The 17,977-nt window shown below is 36.3% G+C and overlaps 1 protein-coding gene across 4 annotated transcripts in view; it reads right to left on the bottom strand.

Moving 5' to 3' along the window:
• The window catches only part of PARG (poly(ADP-ribose) glycohydrolase), a 70,659-nt gene that overhangs the window by 41,410 nt on the left and 11,272 nt on the right, over window positions 1-17,977 (bottom strand). For all 4 annotated transcript variants that reach the window (XM_086616249.1, XM_086616251.1, XM_086616253.1 and 1 more), the window contains 2 exons: window positions 17,609-17,692; window positions 16,443-16,517 (listed from right to left, as the gene is read on the bottom strand). In XM_086616249.1, the coding sequence (XP_086472375.1) occupies window positions 16,443-16,517; window positions 17,609-17,692 (159 nt within the window). The remainder of the gene's footprint in view (window positions 1-16,442; window positions 16,518-17,608; window positions 17,693-17,977) is intronic.

The following is a 17,977-nucleotide window of genomic DNA, read 5'->3' on the forward strand; positions in this document are numbered from 1 at the left end:
ACCTGCTCTAACATTCTTCCTGAGAAGGAGAGAAGAGAATCAACAACATTCAAAAAAATGGGCCATTCAAAAAGAAGTCCATGTATTCAGAGGAAGTCCAGGATCTCTCTTCTAAGTGACAACTGCCGGTTCCAAGCTCAACGTCACGTATGCAGGGTTTAGATGGACCCACCCATACTCCCATTCATGTATCATACACCTACTTTTAAAAGGCGCAGAAGTTTCTTTATGGTGGGCAATGCTCTAAAAGAAACTAGGATAGACACATGAATGGGAGGTTGTGAAAAGAACAACATAAAGCAGTGTAGCTGCAATACACAAAGCAGCACAAAAGCATGCCAGACCCTTGAAAAACTCACATTCTGCCATATGAACGGGCTGAAGTAAGATCAAGGAGAGAAAAGAACATTCTCCATCTTGCTGTGCAGTGATACAGTTTTTCCCCTGACCTCAGGATCCAGGCACCAGATGTGACTGGCTGTTAGACTTGCAGACTGCGCTTAAGGCAAAAAGCGGACAGAAGAGAACACACAATTTGCACTATAGCTGGGGAACGGAAGACAAAGGTCACAGCTCAGCCTTCTGTCTCCCTCTTTCCCCTGCATCCAGAGAATCTGTATTCAAGACAACTACCTTCTACCAGTTTTCAGATTAAAATCATTAAAATTCTGAAACTGTGGCTTTAAAACTATAGAATGTTATTTTTCAAGTGAAACTGTTAGAAAATAATTCAATTTCCTATCAATTTCACACAAAAACAATAGCAGACAGAACAGACGGAAGAGCTTCAAGGTATTATCAACTTTACTCTCTGCAACACTTGAGACTAATTGTGAAATCACAGAAAGTGATCTTTTTAGTCATATAATCAAAGCTTTGTAATTCAGACTTCAATGGAAAGTTTCACACAGACTTCAGAACGTAAAAAAGATACTGGCAATTTTCTTAAGAGGAAAATACAGTGCCTCTGATTCAAAGTATATTGTTCCACACAAACGCCAAGCTGAAAACACTGTTTGAAGGCTAACAACTTCTTTTCTTCCAAGATCACTAAAATAACTACAGAAGTATCTCTGCTCTATTCTCTCCCACTCCATGTGATATAAAGGCATAAGAGTACTCAGGAAGTTAGAAGGCAAACACAAACAAATGCTCACAGGACAAACAACTTATGGCAGGGAAGGGAGGAAAAGAAAACAATCCCAATAACTACAGAGTTACTTTCCATGCATTATGCATGCTGCTCATGAAGACATACAAACAAGGTTTTAATTTAAAGTTTTAAATTGAAACAAGAACTTACAAAGAACAGCAAGCCTAGGAAACATGAAAAACAATTGATATAACAGAGGAGGAATCTAAGTACTATATAAATTATTACGGAAAGTCAACTTTTTTTAAGGTTAAGAAATGAACAAGATGCATCTCTCTCCTGCTGTTGGCTGCCTATGCACCTGCATATTTACACAGCACAAGTCAGATACTGAAAATTATGACCTAGCCTTTAACATCATATGCTCCAGCAGGAAATTTTGCTCTGTTCTTAGGCATAATGTTTTTAAGAGCCATAAAGTAACAAAATGAACATTTAAAGGCTGGAATTTCAGATCTCAACACATAAAATGAATATGTAAGTTAAATCTATTCAAAAGATGACATTTAACCTCAGATGTCTAGCAAGCTGTCAAATTCTGATATCCTCTCCCCTTCGGGTAACACTTCCTCTCTTTTAAAATTGACATATAAATAGTGGTTGCTATGCTTTGCTGACTGCCATGGACTATACAGTATCACTTATCTGGTGACACATTATGGCACTGGACTTTGTCACAGCTGTCAAGACTTCAACCTTTTCTTTATGCTACTTTGAAAACAATATAATAATAGTATGAGACAATTTCTTCCCAAAACAGAAGGAGGGCCAGCAATTGCACAGCTCAGCTCTAATATAAAATGAATACCTACAAAGTTCACTTCCTAAACTCTGAAATTCTACTTTTTCTTCTCCTTATCTTCCTAATGTTTTACCAGAATATGCTCTCCTCTCTACATTATTCCTATGCATGACTTTTACTAGACCTCCACTAATGAAGACTTCAAAATTTGTAGCTGTTAACGTCTAGAAGCACTCTGTAAGACTTCAGACAGATTATTCTCACATGTAAATGACAAATAAGGTGTTTGGGTTTTTTTTTGTGAAAAGTGTTGAGTGCCATGAAAACCTTACTATATCTTCACGAGATAGGTCACTTAAAAGACTCCACAACTTTAAAAAGATGATCATTGTGAGTTCTAAGTTCACAGATCTTGCCAAGAAACTCCTAACTCTCCATCATTCTCTAATCAAACCATCAAGCAGCCTAAGCATCCCTGTTTTGAGTACTCTCCTATTTAAGCAAATGTCTAAATATTGCAGGGAACCACATCAATAGTTCTCAAGCTCAAACATAGTAAGTTTCTTACTGGAAATATAACTTTACTCACTGCAGCAGCTATTTTGTGATCTAAGAACTCTGTTGTTCAACTGCAGGTGCTGTGTTTTGTTAAAAAAATAACCACAAAAACAAACAAACAAAACCTTTCTCCCTAATAAACTTTCTCCCTAGAAATAACTCCTTGGTGAACTATTCAGTGCTGTGCTTCCCATTTATATCTTGGGGCTATAACCTATTATTAAACAGTGGCAATAAGCCAGAAACATGTATCCTTTCTTGCTTTAAGTTTCTAATACAACTAAGTAACTTGAGTCATGACCACATCCGTGTAATCGTAACTTCTCTTTTCTGTCCATGGACTCTTCCTTTACGGGTAACGTTTCTATGAGGTTTCCAGGAAAAGGAACGCCTGCAAACCCCTGGCTGTGTGGCCCTCATCCTCTTTTGACCACTAAGCCAGCATGCCACCACAGCTGCAGCTTTGTAGACCAACCACTGCATTGCATATTCTCAGCTATGCTCAGTGTAACACAGAGCCTGATTTTATCTGTTGCAGTCTGTTTAGATTTGAAAGCAGCAAAAAAGAACACTCAATCATGGAAAGTAAAAAGATTCCAGGATGCGGACTGCTGACACCGTAGCTAGATCTGACAGACATCCCACGAGGCAAACGCCAACCTGGGAAAACCTAGCAACAGCACAGAGAATACCCGGTCACAGAACTGAATGAAGATTTATTTAGAAGAAAATTCTCTTCAGGGAGCAGCGACTTGTACTGATGTAAAATATGGCATATTTAGTCTCACATTACATAGTCTACTTATTTGTTGCTACTGGAAGAGGGATGTGTCATTCTGTTTCCTCAAACACACCCATCCACCCACCACTACATTTCACTAGCTCCCATGCTCATTTGATAATTTCCTGAGATACTTCAGCTTGCCAACACACAGAAAAAACTTGGGAGGGGCAGGTAGCCTTCCTCTGCATTAATGAGTTGAACCAGCCTACCAAAAAGTCATGCATTATTAGATGTTGTGCAGGGTGGGCGGTAGCTGAAACAGAACCAGTTACACCCCTTGTCAATGGGCTATAAAGGCAGATAACAGTTGCAACTATTCTCACTGAAAAAGCAGTAATATTCTAGTTAGTATGAACCTGTTAAAACCAGCACCTCACCTTGAAGTAAATCTCCTAGCACAAGAACATCTGTATTGATTCAGCCATGTGCTTTTAACTGTCTACAATCTTTTTCAAGGCTACAACTATGTAAAGATTAAGAGAAAGGATTGGATTTCCATTGTTAAAACAAAATAACCTTTGTTTTAGAACTCAAGGAATTCTAAAATATAAAATGGTTGTCAACAATTTTTGATAAAGGTAAATACATTAAGTATCATAGCAATTTTGTTTTTAAACAATTGATCATTTTTCTCCTTTCTTTATTATGCATACATGTCCTTTGCAGCTTCTTTCAGGATTTGAAATAAAAACAAAAATATATTGTTGACTTTATTCATAGTCCTCCAATCATGCAAAAAATTACTTAGGAATGAAATAAAAGCAAGGGTTATACCCCAAGGGAAAAGCATACAGAATCAGAGGTGCAAAGCATGACTTGCCTTTTGCCAAAGAAATCACTTGGCAATTTTATTGGTATTTGCAGTGGAGTGGCTGATTAAATGAGCATGACTTAGGGCCCAATTCATGAGACGCAAATGGTTCAGCGAGCCGCAGCAGAGGTAGGAGCTCTTGGCTAAACTTGCACTGCAATTTTGCAAAACGAACATTTATAGCGCAGCAGAGGCCTGACTAAACGCCGCCGTAAGTAATGGCCTCTTGTCGCTATAAACCAGTCCTCCAAAGCGTAATGAACGAGTACGCCTGGCCGTCCTAATAAGAAGGATCTGAGGTAGCATGGGGTGATAGTGCTGGTAGAGAGCTTAAATCTAAATCCGACAGCTCATCAAACCCAACAAGCTGCACACACGGAACACAGATTTGGACAGCTCTATCCATCACGCAGGAAGGTAGAGCCATCACACCAACAGGCAACCAGCACGCTAACACCGCAACGGCTTGATGCTTTCAATTTGTCTGGTTTTATTTCCCCATGTTAACTTTTGTGGCAGGACAAGGACCAACCGAACCATGTTCTCAAGGATGAGGGGGAAAACCAGAGTGCTTCCTTCAGACTGTGTGTCTTATTTCCTAATCCTAATGGATTTTGACCTTCCAACTTTTTTCTTCCCAGCTGCAGTAAGGCCTCATGCCCTTTCTTAGAATTACTTTGTTTGTTTGTGTTTGTAAGTGCTCTGTACCATCTGTTACCACAATGAACTGTCTTTCCAGTATAACAGCTTTCCTAATTACTTTAACATAAGATACCATATAGTTAGAGGTGGTCATAGCCTAATTAATTAGACAAACTGCATAACTTATGTACTTGATTCACAGTAAACTCATTCTCCTAATTTCAGGAATAATGTTTTTGGTTTTCTTTCTTTACCGTCTTCAATTGGTTTCAAATAAAAAAAAAAAGCTCTGTATATTTTTACAGGCATTAAGACCCACACGATGAATATGTCCAAGCTGAAAAACTTGGTTGCAAATAGAGGTGTAGCAAATAAGGGCATATATAGACTACCTGGATACAACATCATTACTAAACCTCCTTCGAGTCTGCAATTAAGAAAAAAAAAAAGATATGTGAACAAAGCAATACTATTCACATTCTCACAAAGAGAAAGATTTGCTCAGTGCCACGCTCAAGGAGTATGCAAGTGAAACACGCCACAAAGTCTAAGACAACTCAGAATGGTCTCCTGAAAAAAATTTCATCAACTTTTTTTAATTTTGCAATTTTGGTGAGGCTAATGGGGAAAGTAGAAAACTGAAAAAAGTAAAGAAATATTTGGAGCACAAGGACAATAGGAACTTGTGTTTGAAGGCTTAATTTATTTTTAAGACTGTTAACAGTCTTGTTCTACCCACAAGCATTTAAAATGCTGCTTTTTTTTTTTTTTTCATTCAACACATAGACTGTACCTTCCTTCCGAAAGCTCCCATTGCACTGTCAAATGGAATGGAAGAGTTCAATTGTGCTCTTGCACTATTCTACAAGATGTTGGTTCTTGTGCACTTTTGGATAACTTAAGAATTTCTATTTCCCTTTTTTTTTTTAAGTGTATTCCACAAAAGAACCTCCCAGACATCCTGAAGTATCTCCCTCACTATTCCCCTCCAGCTAAGACTTTCCTTTGAGATGACAATTATACAAAAACTTGATTTTACTTAAGCAATCACAACATGTGGCTGCTCCTTTACTGCACTAAGTAATGTTGTTTTCATTTTCTCTTCCTTCTAGAGAAGCCTGTACTTATTTACTTGTTCTCCTGCCTCATACAGAAGTCACAAGTTTTTTGTATGTTGTTTGTATATTACTTAAACATGGTGGAGTCTAGATCCATGCCTAGAACTCCTTGGTGCCAATAAAACAACCAAGCCACTGTCTATGACATTTAAGCCTTTTACCTGAAAGTAAACCAACCTCAGACTGCCAACCTGTAATCCCTTTCTTCCCCTAATATTTTCAGAAGTGCTTTTAAACATTATACAATCCTAAAAGCAGACTCCTTCAATCTGTTATTTGGAACAAAAAACCTAAATAAGATTTTATTGGGTGACTTTGAAAAGTAATATATTAACTTAATACACCCTCAAAAAACCAAAACAAGCTTCAAAAAGTCATACTCTCTACAAAGTCTTTTCTTCTGAGCAGGGAGTAGATGAATTCTTCTTAAACATATTGTGCCACAACTATCAGTGTATCTGATCCCTAGACAGTGAAACTAGGCTGCAGCCTGCTAACTTGTATGTCTACGTAAAACAGACTCTTTGTCATAACATAAAATATTTATATATATAAACAAGATTGAAATCTAGAAGCAAAGCAGGGGGTAGACATGAGGGATTTTAGTTACCATTTTATTAAGTTAATGAACTTCCAAAACTGCAGGTGAGAATATTTCATCTGCCTCCTTTAGTTCCCTTACAAAACTAATTCAGTAGGAAACATACTTAGCTGTCAAATTCATCCCATTTCTTGAGCACTTGTCTGATTAGAAACCAGAGGAAAGACAAAGTAATCTTTGGAGGGAAGCAGGAAAAAAAAAACCTAACACTGGATTATGCAGAGAAGAATCTTATTTGAGAAGAAGAATGCTTCTGACATTTATCAAAAGCACAAACTGACACTTCAAAAAGAAAAAAGATGACAGCTTACAAGGCAGAGGTTAATTCATTTTTGTTTATTTCCCCCCCTCCCCTCTGAAGGCTCATTCACATCTTCTGCCAATCCAACCCTGGAATGATCTCTCAGGTGTATCATCCCTAACAATGGCAGCTTTGTTCTCAAAGCTTTTCAACATTCTAAATAAAATTTGAGAGAAAAATGTATATTTCTATTTCTATCTGCTCTTAATGGTTTTAGAAATGCAGTTTATATTTCTAAGGTACTTGAAATCTAACCTCAATCATTTTCATTATCAGTGAGTGAAACCTCAGTTCCGATTCTCTACAGGCCACCAATAGACTCTAGCTGCATGGTCTTGCAGAGCGATTCTATCATGAGTAGAAGCATCACAAACATTTCCAAGGCAGTGGCAGAGTCCTCGGAAGGAAAATCTAATACTGCTTTCTAAATACCTTTGAGTTACTCTCGGGAAGTAAAAAGCAGCCGAAAGGACAATGACCTTGTTTCTACAGTAGGGCTGTAACATGAAGGGAAAAAAAGTATCTTTCATCTGACTGACACAAGCTAAAGGTGAAAACAATCCATTTCCAGGTTAATTCAGAACTTTCACCTCTCTAAACACAGTACCGGGGGAAAGAAGTGTTTAATACTGCTGTGATTTTAAAAACATCTGCTACGAACCATAGCATGGAAGCATCCAAAAGCCATCAGATACTCAACTACAATCTTTTCAACCACTTTTGAAACCTGTAACATCGGCATTAAAAACTTTATGAGAGCATATAGCTATTGCCCTTATGAAAGCTGTGTTTTCTTTAACATTACCAAAAAAAAGTCAAGCACAGACAGAAGCAGAAAAAGAAGGATCAACTAAAGATAAGACAACAGCATTGTAGAGTTCAACAAATCTGTAGGCTATTTTTTTGATTGGTTGTCAGAATTATAAACTCAAAACAACCAATATCTTGAGAAAAATATCCAGTAATTAAGATTATATTGGCCAAATATGACCCTCATACCATCTCCAGGGTACACACTGTGTCAGCTTTGCAAACCTGCTCTTTAAAGAATGCACAGCAACTAATAAGCTCTGCAAGGAAGCAATATAAACAAATTCAGTTTTTCAGATGAAAAAGCATGAGAGGAATTGGGAATATAGTTACAATACGCTTGATTTATGCCTTCATAGTCATTTTAACAATGGCAAAGCCTCTTATTGGTTTCCTACTTCCATGTACACTTTTTCAGAGAGTGCTTCTCTTGGAAGCTTTGGCCCTCCTCCATTTCTTTTATACTAACTACTCCAGACATCAAAAAAAAAAAAAAAAAAAAGAAATTAAAGGCATAGAGCACCTAAAGAAAGCCACCACAACCAAAAGGAGCTTCTCTTAGTCATTCAGAATAGATAGGTGAGCACAGATAAAAGACGATTTACACATAATCCAATGGAAGCAAAGAAATTTGTTCATAAGCCCCCTGCTCCCAAAACAAAACAAAAAAGCAACTACCAGAAGATAGCTTTTAAAACCAGAAAATGTCTATTTACTAGATTTTTTTAATTTTATTTTCTGAACATGAATGTTCTGAATACATTGAAAAACTATGGAAGAGATTCTCAGGATGTATCTTTACCTTGCCTCAAAGCACTAAGTATCCACAAACACTTAAGACATAATTAATAATTAACACATATTATTAAAATTCTACACTTCGTATGTGTAGATATCCCTTCCCTGGTAATTCTGAGTCAATAGTCTGATGCAATAGTCATTGCAATGGTGCTTACAAAACACCACCTAAGAGATACTCAACTGTTTTGCTGAGAAAGTACATAAAACTAAGAATAAGCCTGTAATTCAGTACTCAATGTTATTTCTCCTCTACAATGCTTAGCTTCTAATGTCTTGAATCTGTACAAGATGTATATTTCCCTCACCTCAGAAAAGCTCACATTTTGTTCAATATGGAGACAAATTCCTTTCTGCTACTGTGAAAAGAAAACCCTTCAACAGCACACTCAGAAGACCTTTTCAGTTTAGATTTTAAAAAGGTAATCTGATGTAATGAAAATTGTTTGAAAACATCTGGACTAAAATGAAATCCAGCAAGGAGCAACGGATAGGCTATTTTCAGCCTTGGGACATTTTGTTTCTTGCTTAAAAGCCTACATTTGTAGTGCTGACATCTCTGTACAATGCTCACTTCTACTGTCCAGACAATTATAAAAATGATTTATCAAAAAACCAGTCACCAGAACAACTTGGTACTTCAAAATTCCTTCTATTCCAGTACCACTGATTACAGCAATCATTTTTTTTTAAGCAGGTTGTTCAAATAACAACACATATAGGAAAGACTGACATGGTTCATAAGACCTATTAGGAGACAAGAATAGGGTAAAGCCTTACTAGAACATAAAAATCTCCTAAGATATGCACATACTTAACAGTAGTGGCTGTTCTTAAACAGTTTGGTCTTTTTGAAATGAGTGAAAATCCAGTCCTTGACCATAATCCAACTAGACCATACTACAGTCACATCTTCAGATGTTGCATTTACAGTCTTTGCTTAGATGAAAAATGGAAATAATGATAAAAAAGCTGAAGTATAATTGTCCAGGTAATTTCCAGAATCCCTTAAGGTTATTAAGGCTAAGACCACACTCACTTAAAGGCTGTGTGGTTCTGTGGCTGTTTGAAATTTTGCAATTTAAGTACAGCATTTCATTGACAAGACAGTTCTTAATTTTATTCAATTCAGCTCAGTGATCTTGAAACGCAATCAATTCTGCTTAGAGAGGAAGCAGACATACTGTCAATATTTGCACATTTGATTTTTCTTCTCAGTTCTCAAACATTTAATATGCTCCATCTTAACTCAATTACTTGCAGGTGACATTTTCTGTAAGTACCAAGTTCAGGCCAAATGTGCTAGTATACTATGTAGCAGCTCACATTCAAACAAGAAACTATAGTTTGGCCAAAAAAAATGCACTAAGCACATTCTGTAGATATTGTCCCAGGTTTTACTAGGTTCGCACCACATTCAGTAGTTCAATAACACACATTTATTAGGTATTTCAGTGAAACAAGAGTTTTCTTCTATTTATTTTAATTACTCCTACGTGCAAAGCATTGACTGATAGAAACAAGATTCATTGTAATATGCTCCACCACTCTTCACTTTAAGAATATTCTCCTATATTCTGGAATCTGTGCAGAACATCTGCAATAGAAAAAAGTGTTATCTTAGTATGTGTACGTATCCATATGAATATTGCCAGGCCAAAATTAAAGTAGTAAGGATTTGTGCAAGTGACAAATAATTTCTAGTACAATAATTAACTTCAATTTCTCAAGAAAAGGAAACCAGACTTTCGGAAGAGCAAATAGTCTGTAACATGGATGTGTGATATTTATGGAAAATAGAAAGAGTTGTGATTATAAGTGAGTTTATTTACATATTTTTCTTGCATATTATATATTAGTACATTTATGTATTCGTAAATGACACTTATTAAAAATTGAAAGAGGTATTAAGTGAGGATCCAGAAATATACAGGTAGAGAAGCCTCACATCCTGACTGGTCTGGATTTCTAAAAGAATCTAGCATCCAGAAGTATGATCGTCATGCAAGTCTAATGGAAAGAAGCAGGGAGAAATGTGACTCCTTTTTTAATCCTGTTTCAAAACTAATTATGGCTGTAATTATAAGACAAACATTTTTAGTTATGCTTTTACATTATATAGCATATGGGCTATTAAAAGGTGAAGAAAAATAGCAATATATTCCCTCAGCTTGACAACTGACCTTGTTTTCTTGCTACACAGCTTTTTATCAGATTTTAGGATAAGATGAGATTTGTGCCATTAAAAAAACAACACTAACAGCCAGTTTTGAGGCTAAAAACAGTGAACTCATGCTTGACTGGAAAAGGAGAAAAAGGAGCAGAGATAAAGTGGTCTGGTATATGCTTCCTTTTCCTTCATGCTGAAGGTTCTTCTCTGCAATTAAGTATAGACAGGAGAAGAGACTGGTCTTTTTAAAGAGCATTACCATGTTTCTTTCAACCTCATTGAAAAATCCAAATGTAAACGTTATACAGCGTCTCTCATAATACAAAAGGATTTCCTGAATGCTGAATCTGTATGGGAATCAACAGCAAAGATGCAGATCCTGGTCATTAAATAGATCGATTTGCTTCAAACAGCTTTCCCAAAAGACAAAAAGATAACAAAACATCCATAAACAGGCACTGCAGACACACACACATTTTCCTACACTAAAAGCCAAATCTAAATTGGAAACTGAGTATTATACAGTGGAGAATGAGAATGTCTTTACAAAGATACTGAGAGCATATCCCCTTTAAGCCTTCCTACTTGCATAAAGTTTTGCAGAGAGCCTGGAGAAACAAAGTTTTCCAGGCATAAGTGCCTTCACGTGAGGTTCATTTAATATGTCAATTACCTTTATTATTTTATCCTCCTAAAAGAGATTAGCATATAGATGCCCGTGCCTTTCTGTCGGCAACATCTTTTATCAGTACTACACCACAATGCAGCCTGTGTGACAAGGTCACTTCTGCCTCTCAGAAGTCATAAGAAGTAAAAATGGACAAAAGTTCATGAAAGCCCCAAAACTCGTCTGACAGTGATCAACAAAAGATGACCAGAAAAGCCTAACAGCAAGAAAAGCAAGTAATCAGCAGCACTTCCTCACAACACTCTTTACTTGTAGTAATCAGTTTCAGAAATTTCCAGAGTCCATCACAGTATCTGTGTAGATGTCAATGTGATCTTTCTACCAGTCATTTCTCCAAATCCCTTCAAAACCTGATGTAAAACCATAGCATCCTCTACATCCACAGCTTTTTATTCAGTATCTAAATAAGTAATTACTTTTGTGTGGTTTTGAAACCCTTACTTGCTAGGAACACTCATCTGGTGTCCCTTAATTGTTGTACTAGAAAAATGAACAGTCATTTCCTCTTCTTCCCCCTCTCTTACATTCACTTTGGACATCACTGTTACACCTATCCCTCACTTCTCTCAACTAAAAAGAAAAGATGAAGCAGTCCTAGCTTATTTAGATGTTCCTCATATGGAAACTATTGCATACCTTTACATCATTCCTGACTTCCCTCATTTTATCTTCTTAATTTCACAGACACTAACTTTCTAGCAAGATGATCAAGCTCAAAGAGTCCAGCCAAACACAAAAATAGTTACGGATACAATGTGAACATCTGTAAGATATATTGTGAAGCATTTTTCAGATGGCTCACAGAAGCTCAGACAATCACTGACTATGCCACAGAAATCTACCTAATCTTCAGTCTACGCTTCTTAAGAGATCAGTCAAACTGATGTCTAAACTATTTGCAATTTCCAATACACGAGTAATCACCAGAGATTACAGTTTGTCTTTTAATGACATGCCTAAGTACTGAATTTAATCCTTTTGAGCACTGAATAGCATACAGACATTATTTCACAAAGTAAGTTTCTAAACACAAATATTTGGGGACTCCTAAATGTTAACAGTCATGCATATCTAACATGAGTCTCTCTTTTTCTGCTTTGCACATACAAAAAAGCATCAAGAATAGCTAAAAATCAGGTAACTAGATCCGATTCTCTCCTTTTACTGAAGCATATCAGAAAAGTCTATAGCTTAGATAATTTGTGAGTAAGAACTCAAAAGTATATGAGCATATTTCTTTGTTTTCTGACGCTAAAATGAAGTAAATACTATAGTTGTTCTTCAGGTTTCAAAGAAGTTTAGAAGAAGTCTGAAATTAAATGATGTGAGCAATAATAGTGCCCATTGCTGCTTCACTGCCTGCAGGTTCCTTTTTGTCACTTTCAGTGTTTGTCTTACCTATTTTTTTCAGGAGATTTGTGAGATTTAGCAGCAGTAATTCAGTAATTAAGTTCTAGATGGGACAAAACAGCTCAGTTTGATACAGCTCTACAGTTAAAGGACAAAAACAAGTTGTGAGGATGGTCACTGACTGGTTTACCTCAAAAGAGCTCAGATTTTGATGACACAGGTTCTATATCAGGAAGGTTCCTGAAGCTTTACAACATAAATCCTGATGACTTGAGTTCTTGCATACCATGCAACTAAAACTGAATTTAAAAGAAGGATCACCTTTAAAGAAAGCTATGCACTGCTTATACAATGTCATATATTTTTCAGCTTTAAACACCCCTCAGTTCCTGAAAGAGCAGGACAGATGCAAGCAATGGGGAATAGTTCATGAAACTATGCTTAAACTCCAAGAGACTCTAAAGCAACACAACAGAAACAAAGCATTTCTAGAACAAGCAGGTAAAATATAAAGCAGCAGACCGTGTGACTGTCTTAAATGATAAAGTTCTACTTTTCCCTTTAAACAAAGTTGCTGCTGTTGGAAAACAGTCTAAGATATAAGCCTCGAATGACCTCACTAGACTCTTTATTTCATGCACTTGGAAAAAGCAAAAGAATTTGGTCTTGCCTGGAAGTAGAAGGGCAAATCTACAAGAAAGAAAAACAAACTACCACAGTACATAGCACTGTTGATCGAAAGCATGTAATAAATTCCCAACCTATCATCATTCACATAAATAAAGCTCATCTACAAAACATTGTGGGTCCTGAGACAGCTTCATCCACAACGGTTTCCTTACGTTTTCTTTTCTGCTTGTTGTTCACTCTTTCCCATCTGGCTTCTAGGTAAGTTCTGGGAAAAATGATGCAAGGCTGACTTTCAAGTGACAAGAATTTTTCAAGTAAGAAGAAAAATGTTAGCACTAATAATTTTGATCCACTAATAACTTGAATAAATCCTAGGCCTGTTTGCCAATATCAATAAATAGACGGCAAAACAAATCAATACAACAGTGTGGAAATTCCACAGAGGACAACAAAACTGTCATGTGTCTGAAGCAAATAAGCTACCAAGAGCTTTACACACATTACTGATGGGTGCTATGAACTTTTTAACTAAAAAAAAAACCAAACCAAGCTTCCAAATTTAATTCGCTGTACATATAGGAATTTTACTTCCAAACATTAACTGGCATCCAAAAGAATCTTTTGAAAATAGTGTGAGGGCTCCCTCTTCTGACAATGCTTTGGACAAACTGCAAAACTGGTCAGCCTGTACACGTCAAAGTACATTGTTTTGGAAAGAAATCCTGGCTTACATACATGATACTTATTTCCCATTAGTTAAGGCTGATAGTATTTTAATCTCAAAGGAAAATAAACTTAAGTCCAAGAAACTGGTAACTATTGTTATTACCAGGACATTGATTTGAATCTTACAGACAGGATTTTAAAATAATGCATATTTTGACTATGTAACTTTGAAGGAAACTATCTAAAATAGAAAGCACAATGTAAGACTGACATGAAAGCATCTAAAAAATTGATACCGTGAGCTGTGTCCAGAATCAGGAGATGAAATAACAAATGGTACTTTATAATATACCAAGCACAGAGCTATTGAAGTAATACCTGAATACAGTGGCCTCAAATGAATCACTAAAATAGACACCGTCAGATTTGTGGACCCAGCTCCCTTCTAAATCAGACCACAGAATTCTTGGTTAAGAACATGTTGGAACTCAATAGCGCCCAAGAACATAAACAGATATCTGAGGATCATAGACTCTGTTTTAATCCTTTTCTTTTAATATATATTTATGACTATTTCTCTCTGTTGAGCTGTTGCCCCTCCCTTTGGGCTCATTACTCAGGCCAGCTTTGCTTTCAACGAACCCCTCAACTTTTGCTGAGCAAATATCACCTGAAGCATTTCCCCTGTCCCCTCAAAACCACAGGACAAACAAGAAAATACACAAGCCAATAGTAAGCCCTGAATCATTAACTCTCAAATACAGTAACTTCAAAGGCTACACTTCACTACAGCTAGTACATTTAGGTCATTTCCACAGAGGAACTCCATTTTTCACTCAACAGCTGCTCACTTAAGCAGACTGCAAACGGTCTTTGAAAGCAGATGCCTTGTTAATTTAAAAAAAACTTGAAGAGTTCACATATCCCTTTATCATAGAAAAGATTTAAACGTCCCTCTACAAGATGTATCCCCTCCACATGTTCTGTTCACTAAACTCAATATATTCAATAAACAAAGCCAGGGTAAAATTTTGTTCCAGTGGTCTACAAGGAGCCACTGTCTTATAGTGCTTCACTGTTCCTTGTTTAATATACTGCTGCACACTCTTCACCTCTGTCTAACATCCGTGTTTTGAAACAGCTCTCCCTTCATCTTGGAACTTCACAAATAAATCATCATTTCTAGGTGACAGAATTGCCTTTTCACTCTCAGTGGAAGATTGATGCCCAATATATAGTTTATTTCCCTATTGTTCCTCTTTTCTTTGGAAACAGCATATATTACTTACTCTCCCTGGCTGATGATCTCTGAATTTAATCACCCATAGCTTCCAAACTCCCAGATGCACAATATGAACACATCAAGACAAGCTCAGTTGGGTTTGTAGCAATAGGATGCAAATGTGGTACACTCCTGAGTCAGATTTTTAAATAAATAGTTTGCTTGTACTTTAAAACATTCTAATAATTTAAATACATATTCTTTAATAAGAGTGAACAGTTGAATCAGCCGTGTTAATTTCAGTTAGTATAGAAGCCAACGGGAGTAAAGGAGCCAAATGTCCACAGCCTCTACCATCCACCACAACAGCCTGAAAAACAGAGAGACCTCCACAGATGAGAGGAAGGAGCACTAAATTGGCAAGATGGTCAAACACAGTAGCTCTCATGACTGTTATTTTTATAGATATCTTCTGTCAGTAGTAACAATACTGTGTTGCAGGCAAAACAAAACTCATTCTGTTAAATAGTAGTGCCTATATGCAAAGGAAACAGTCAATAAAAAGAACAGTTCCTCTGATCACATGAATTAAGCAGTCATATTTTAAAACACACGTAACTAACAAAATTAACTTAAAATCAAATTTAGTTTCCACTGAAACTTAACATAGCTTAGCAAACCTCTCCCAAGAAAACAAGCACATGTGTTTTAAAAAGCACTTCTGAGCTGGTGGAGGAAAAGTGCAACAATTTCTATTTCATCTCGTTTAATCTCCTAAACCACTTGAATTAGCATAGTTTCTGATTGTCAGTCAGGATGTACACTAATAATAGTCCAACTCGCATTTGTCACCTACTATTCATTTTTCTTTCCATCCTCTTCCAGAAAGGTAGCATGAAGTCATAAAAACTACCCCAATCTTTCAAAGGCTCTACAGCTCAAACGCACCATCTCAGCATACAGCAAATTTTACTGCCAGACCAGCAAAGCCCAGTCTATACAAACACCACTGTGATATAACATTAAAGTTGTTTAAAAAGGGGAAAAAATAACCCAACACTTAAAAACAAGAAATCATTACACTGGAAATATTAATACTATTTATTAATAAATCTAGTTTTCATAAAACAGATATAAGGCATTTCTCCCTTACCTTCAGTAACCTTAATCTGGATGCCTCAGTAACAACTATCTGGTTAAGATTTAAAACAAATCCAGTTTTATAAAGTATAGTTATCATTTCAATTGAAGTTACCAGCCATATGAACTGTCCATACAGATGACAATTGCAAAACCTTTATTCTTGAAAGGGGAATAAAGCCAAAAGCATTGTGACATATAAACATAGTAGTCTCTTATATTTTACTTTTCTTCCTATTTTAAATCAAGTTGGTTTACCTTCTCACAGAAGTCAGCAAGAGCTGTGAAGTCCCATTTCTTCGAATACGCAACATTGTATCTCAGTATAGCCTCCTAGGGAAAGAGCACAAAATAAAGCTTAGAGATACTTATTAACAGAAGAAAAAACGATTTTTTGAAATTTCCTTTTTGAAGGAACAGTACCATCTAGTGGCTAAAACCTGTTGCAGAGCCCAACAAAATCCATAAAACTACTAGTTCGGTGTGACTCCATGATACTGAATCCTGTATCTTAGTTTAGCATTGAATAAGCTTTAGTCTACAGGTTTGTCCTCCTAGGACAAAACAAGACAAGGCATGCTTGGATCTACCTACAACACACAATATAAACATTCCCCACCCCATGCTTGCTCTCTAAAAACACCAAAAAAAAAGGTCCCTCAGCAATATAGCAACAGTTTTACCAGTTCAGGAACTTAAAGAATTAGAACCACCACAAGATTAAATAGGCCTATTACAACAACAACCATCTTTAAAAAATTCTCAAGAAAAACCACTAAATAAAATAGTATTATCACAGAAAGTTTCATTCGTTGCTGGGAGAGTGCTGTTTATTTGTTTAAAGTTTATCCATAGCTTTTGCATCCTCCTCCTTCCCTGCCTTTCAGGTATAATCTAAATTACAATATACTTCATATAAAACTTAATAGCCATTCTAAGCTGCTCCAAATCACAGCTCATTAAAAGTCAAAGAGAATGATAATTGTTATCAATAGAGCATTAGTCTCCAGAATTTACAGATTTATTTTTTTTTCCAGCAGCGTGAATTGTCGCAATTTTAGTGAAGTCCACTGGTGTGAGCAGTTACTGTTTCAAACTCTCTCACCTGTGCATTGCCCTACCATCTGGTTACGGAAAAATCCTACAGGCTACGTTTACCACAAACTAGCAGATACTGCTGGACACACACAGTTATGCGTAGACTTACAAAATACAATTAATTTTCATAATACTTAATAAATTCAGTGGTAACACTTAAGATTCATTAATTAAGACCTTTAATTCATTAGGGAATCCCTTGAACAGCATAATTTTTTTTGGTAAGTGATTAAACAAATAGGACTGAGCCAGAATCACTAACAGTACACAGAGAGCCTGAATGCACTTATACATATAAAGAGTCAATTTCAAATTGATAAGCTTACCTTCAAATCATGTGAACAAGTAAATTTGTTAAGTAAGGCAGTTTGGATTAGCTCCCATCGACTTCCAGCAGTTCTATCTCCATTCTTTAAAACAAAAGCCCAAAACAAAGTCAGGTTAAGTTACTCAAAATAGACATATTTACTAATAACTGTCTTCCTTGTTGCATTTTTTTTTTAAAAAGTTTGCTTTATTTGTGAAATTCTTTAAAAATAAACCACATATTTTGAGTAACTGTAAAGTACTTCTGCAACTTCTAGACTATTGCATTTTACTTGAGAGTTTGTTTTTAATTGAAACATTCACAAAGAGCGCTTTTCACATATGCAGCACTCTTCCTGCCATCTCAAGAAGGACAAATAATGTTCAGT

Source organism: Tauraco erythrolophus, chromosome 9, assembly GCF_009769465.1.
Source record: "Tauraco erythrolophus isolate bTauEry1 chromosome 9, bTauEry1.pri, whole genome shotgun sequence".
In the NCBI taxonomy this organism is placed as follows: domain Eukaryota; kingdom Metazoa; phylum Chordata; class Aves; order Musophagiformes; family Musophagidae; genus Tauraco; species Tauraco erythrolophus.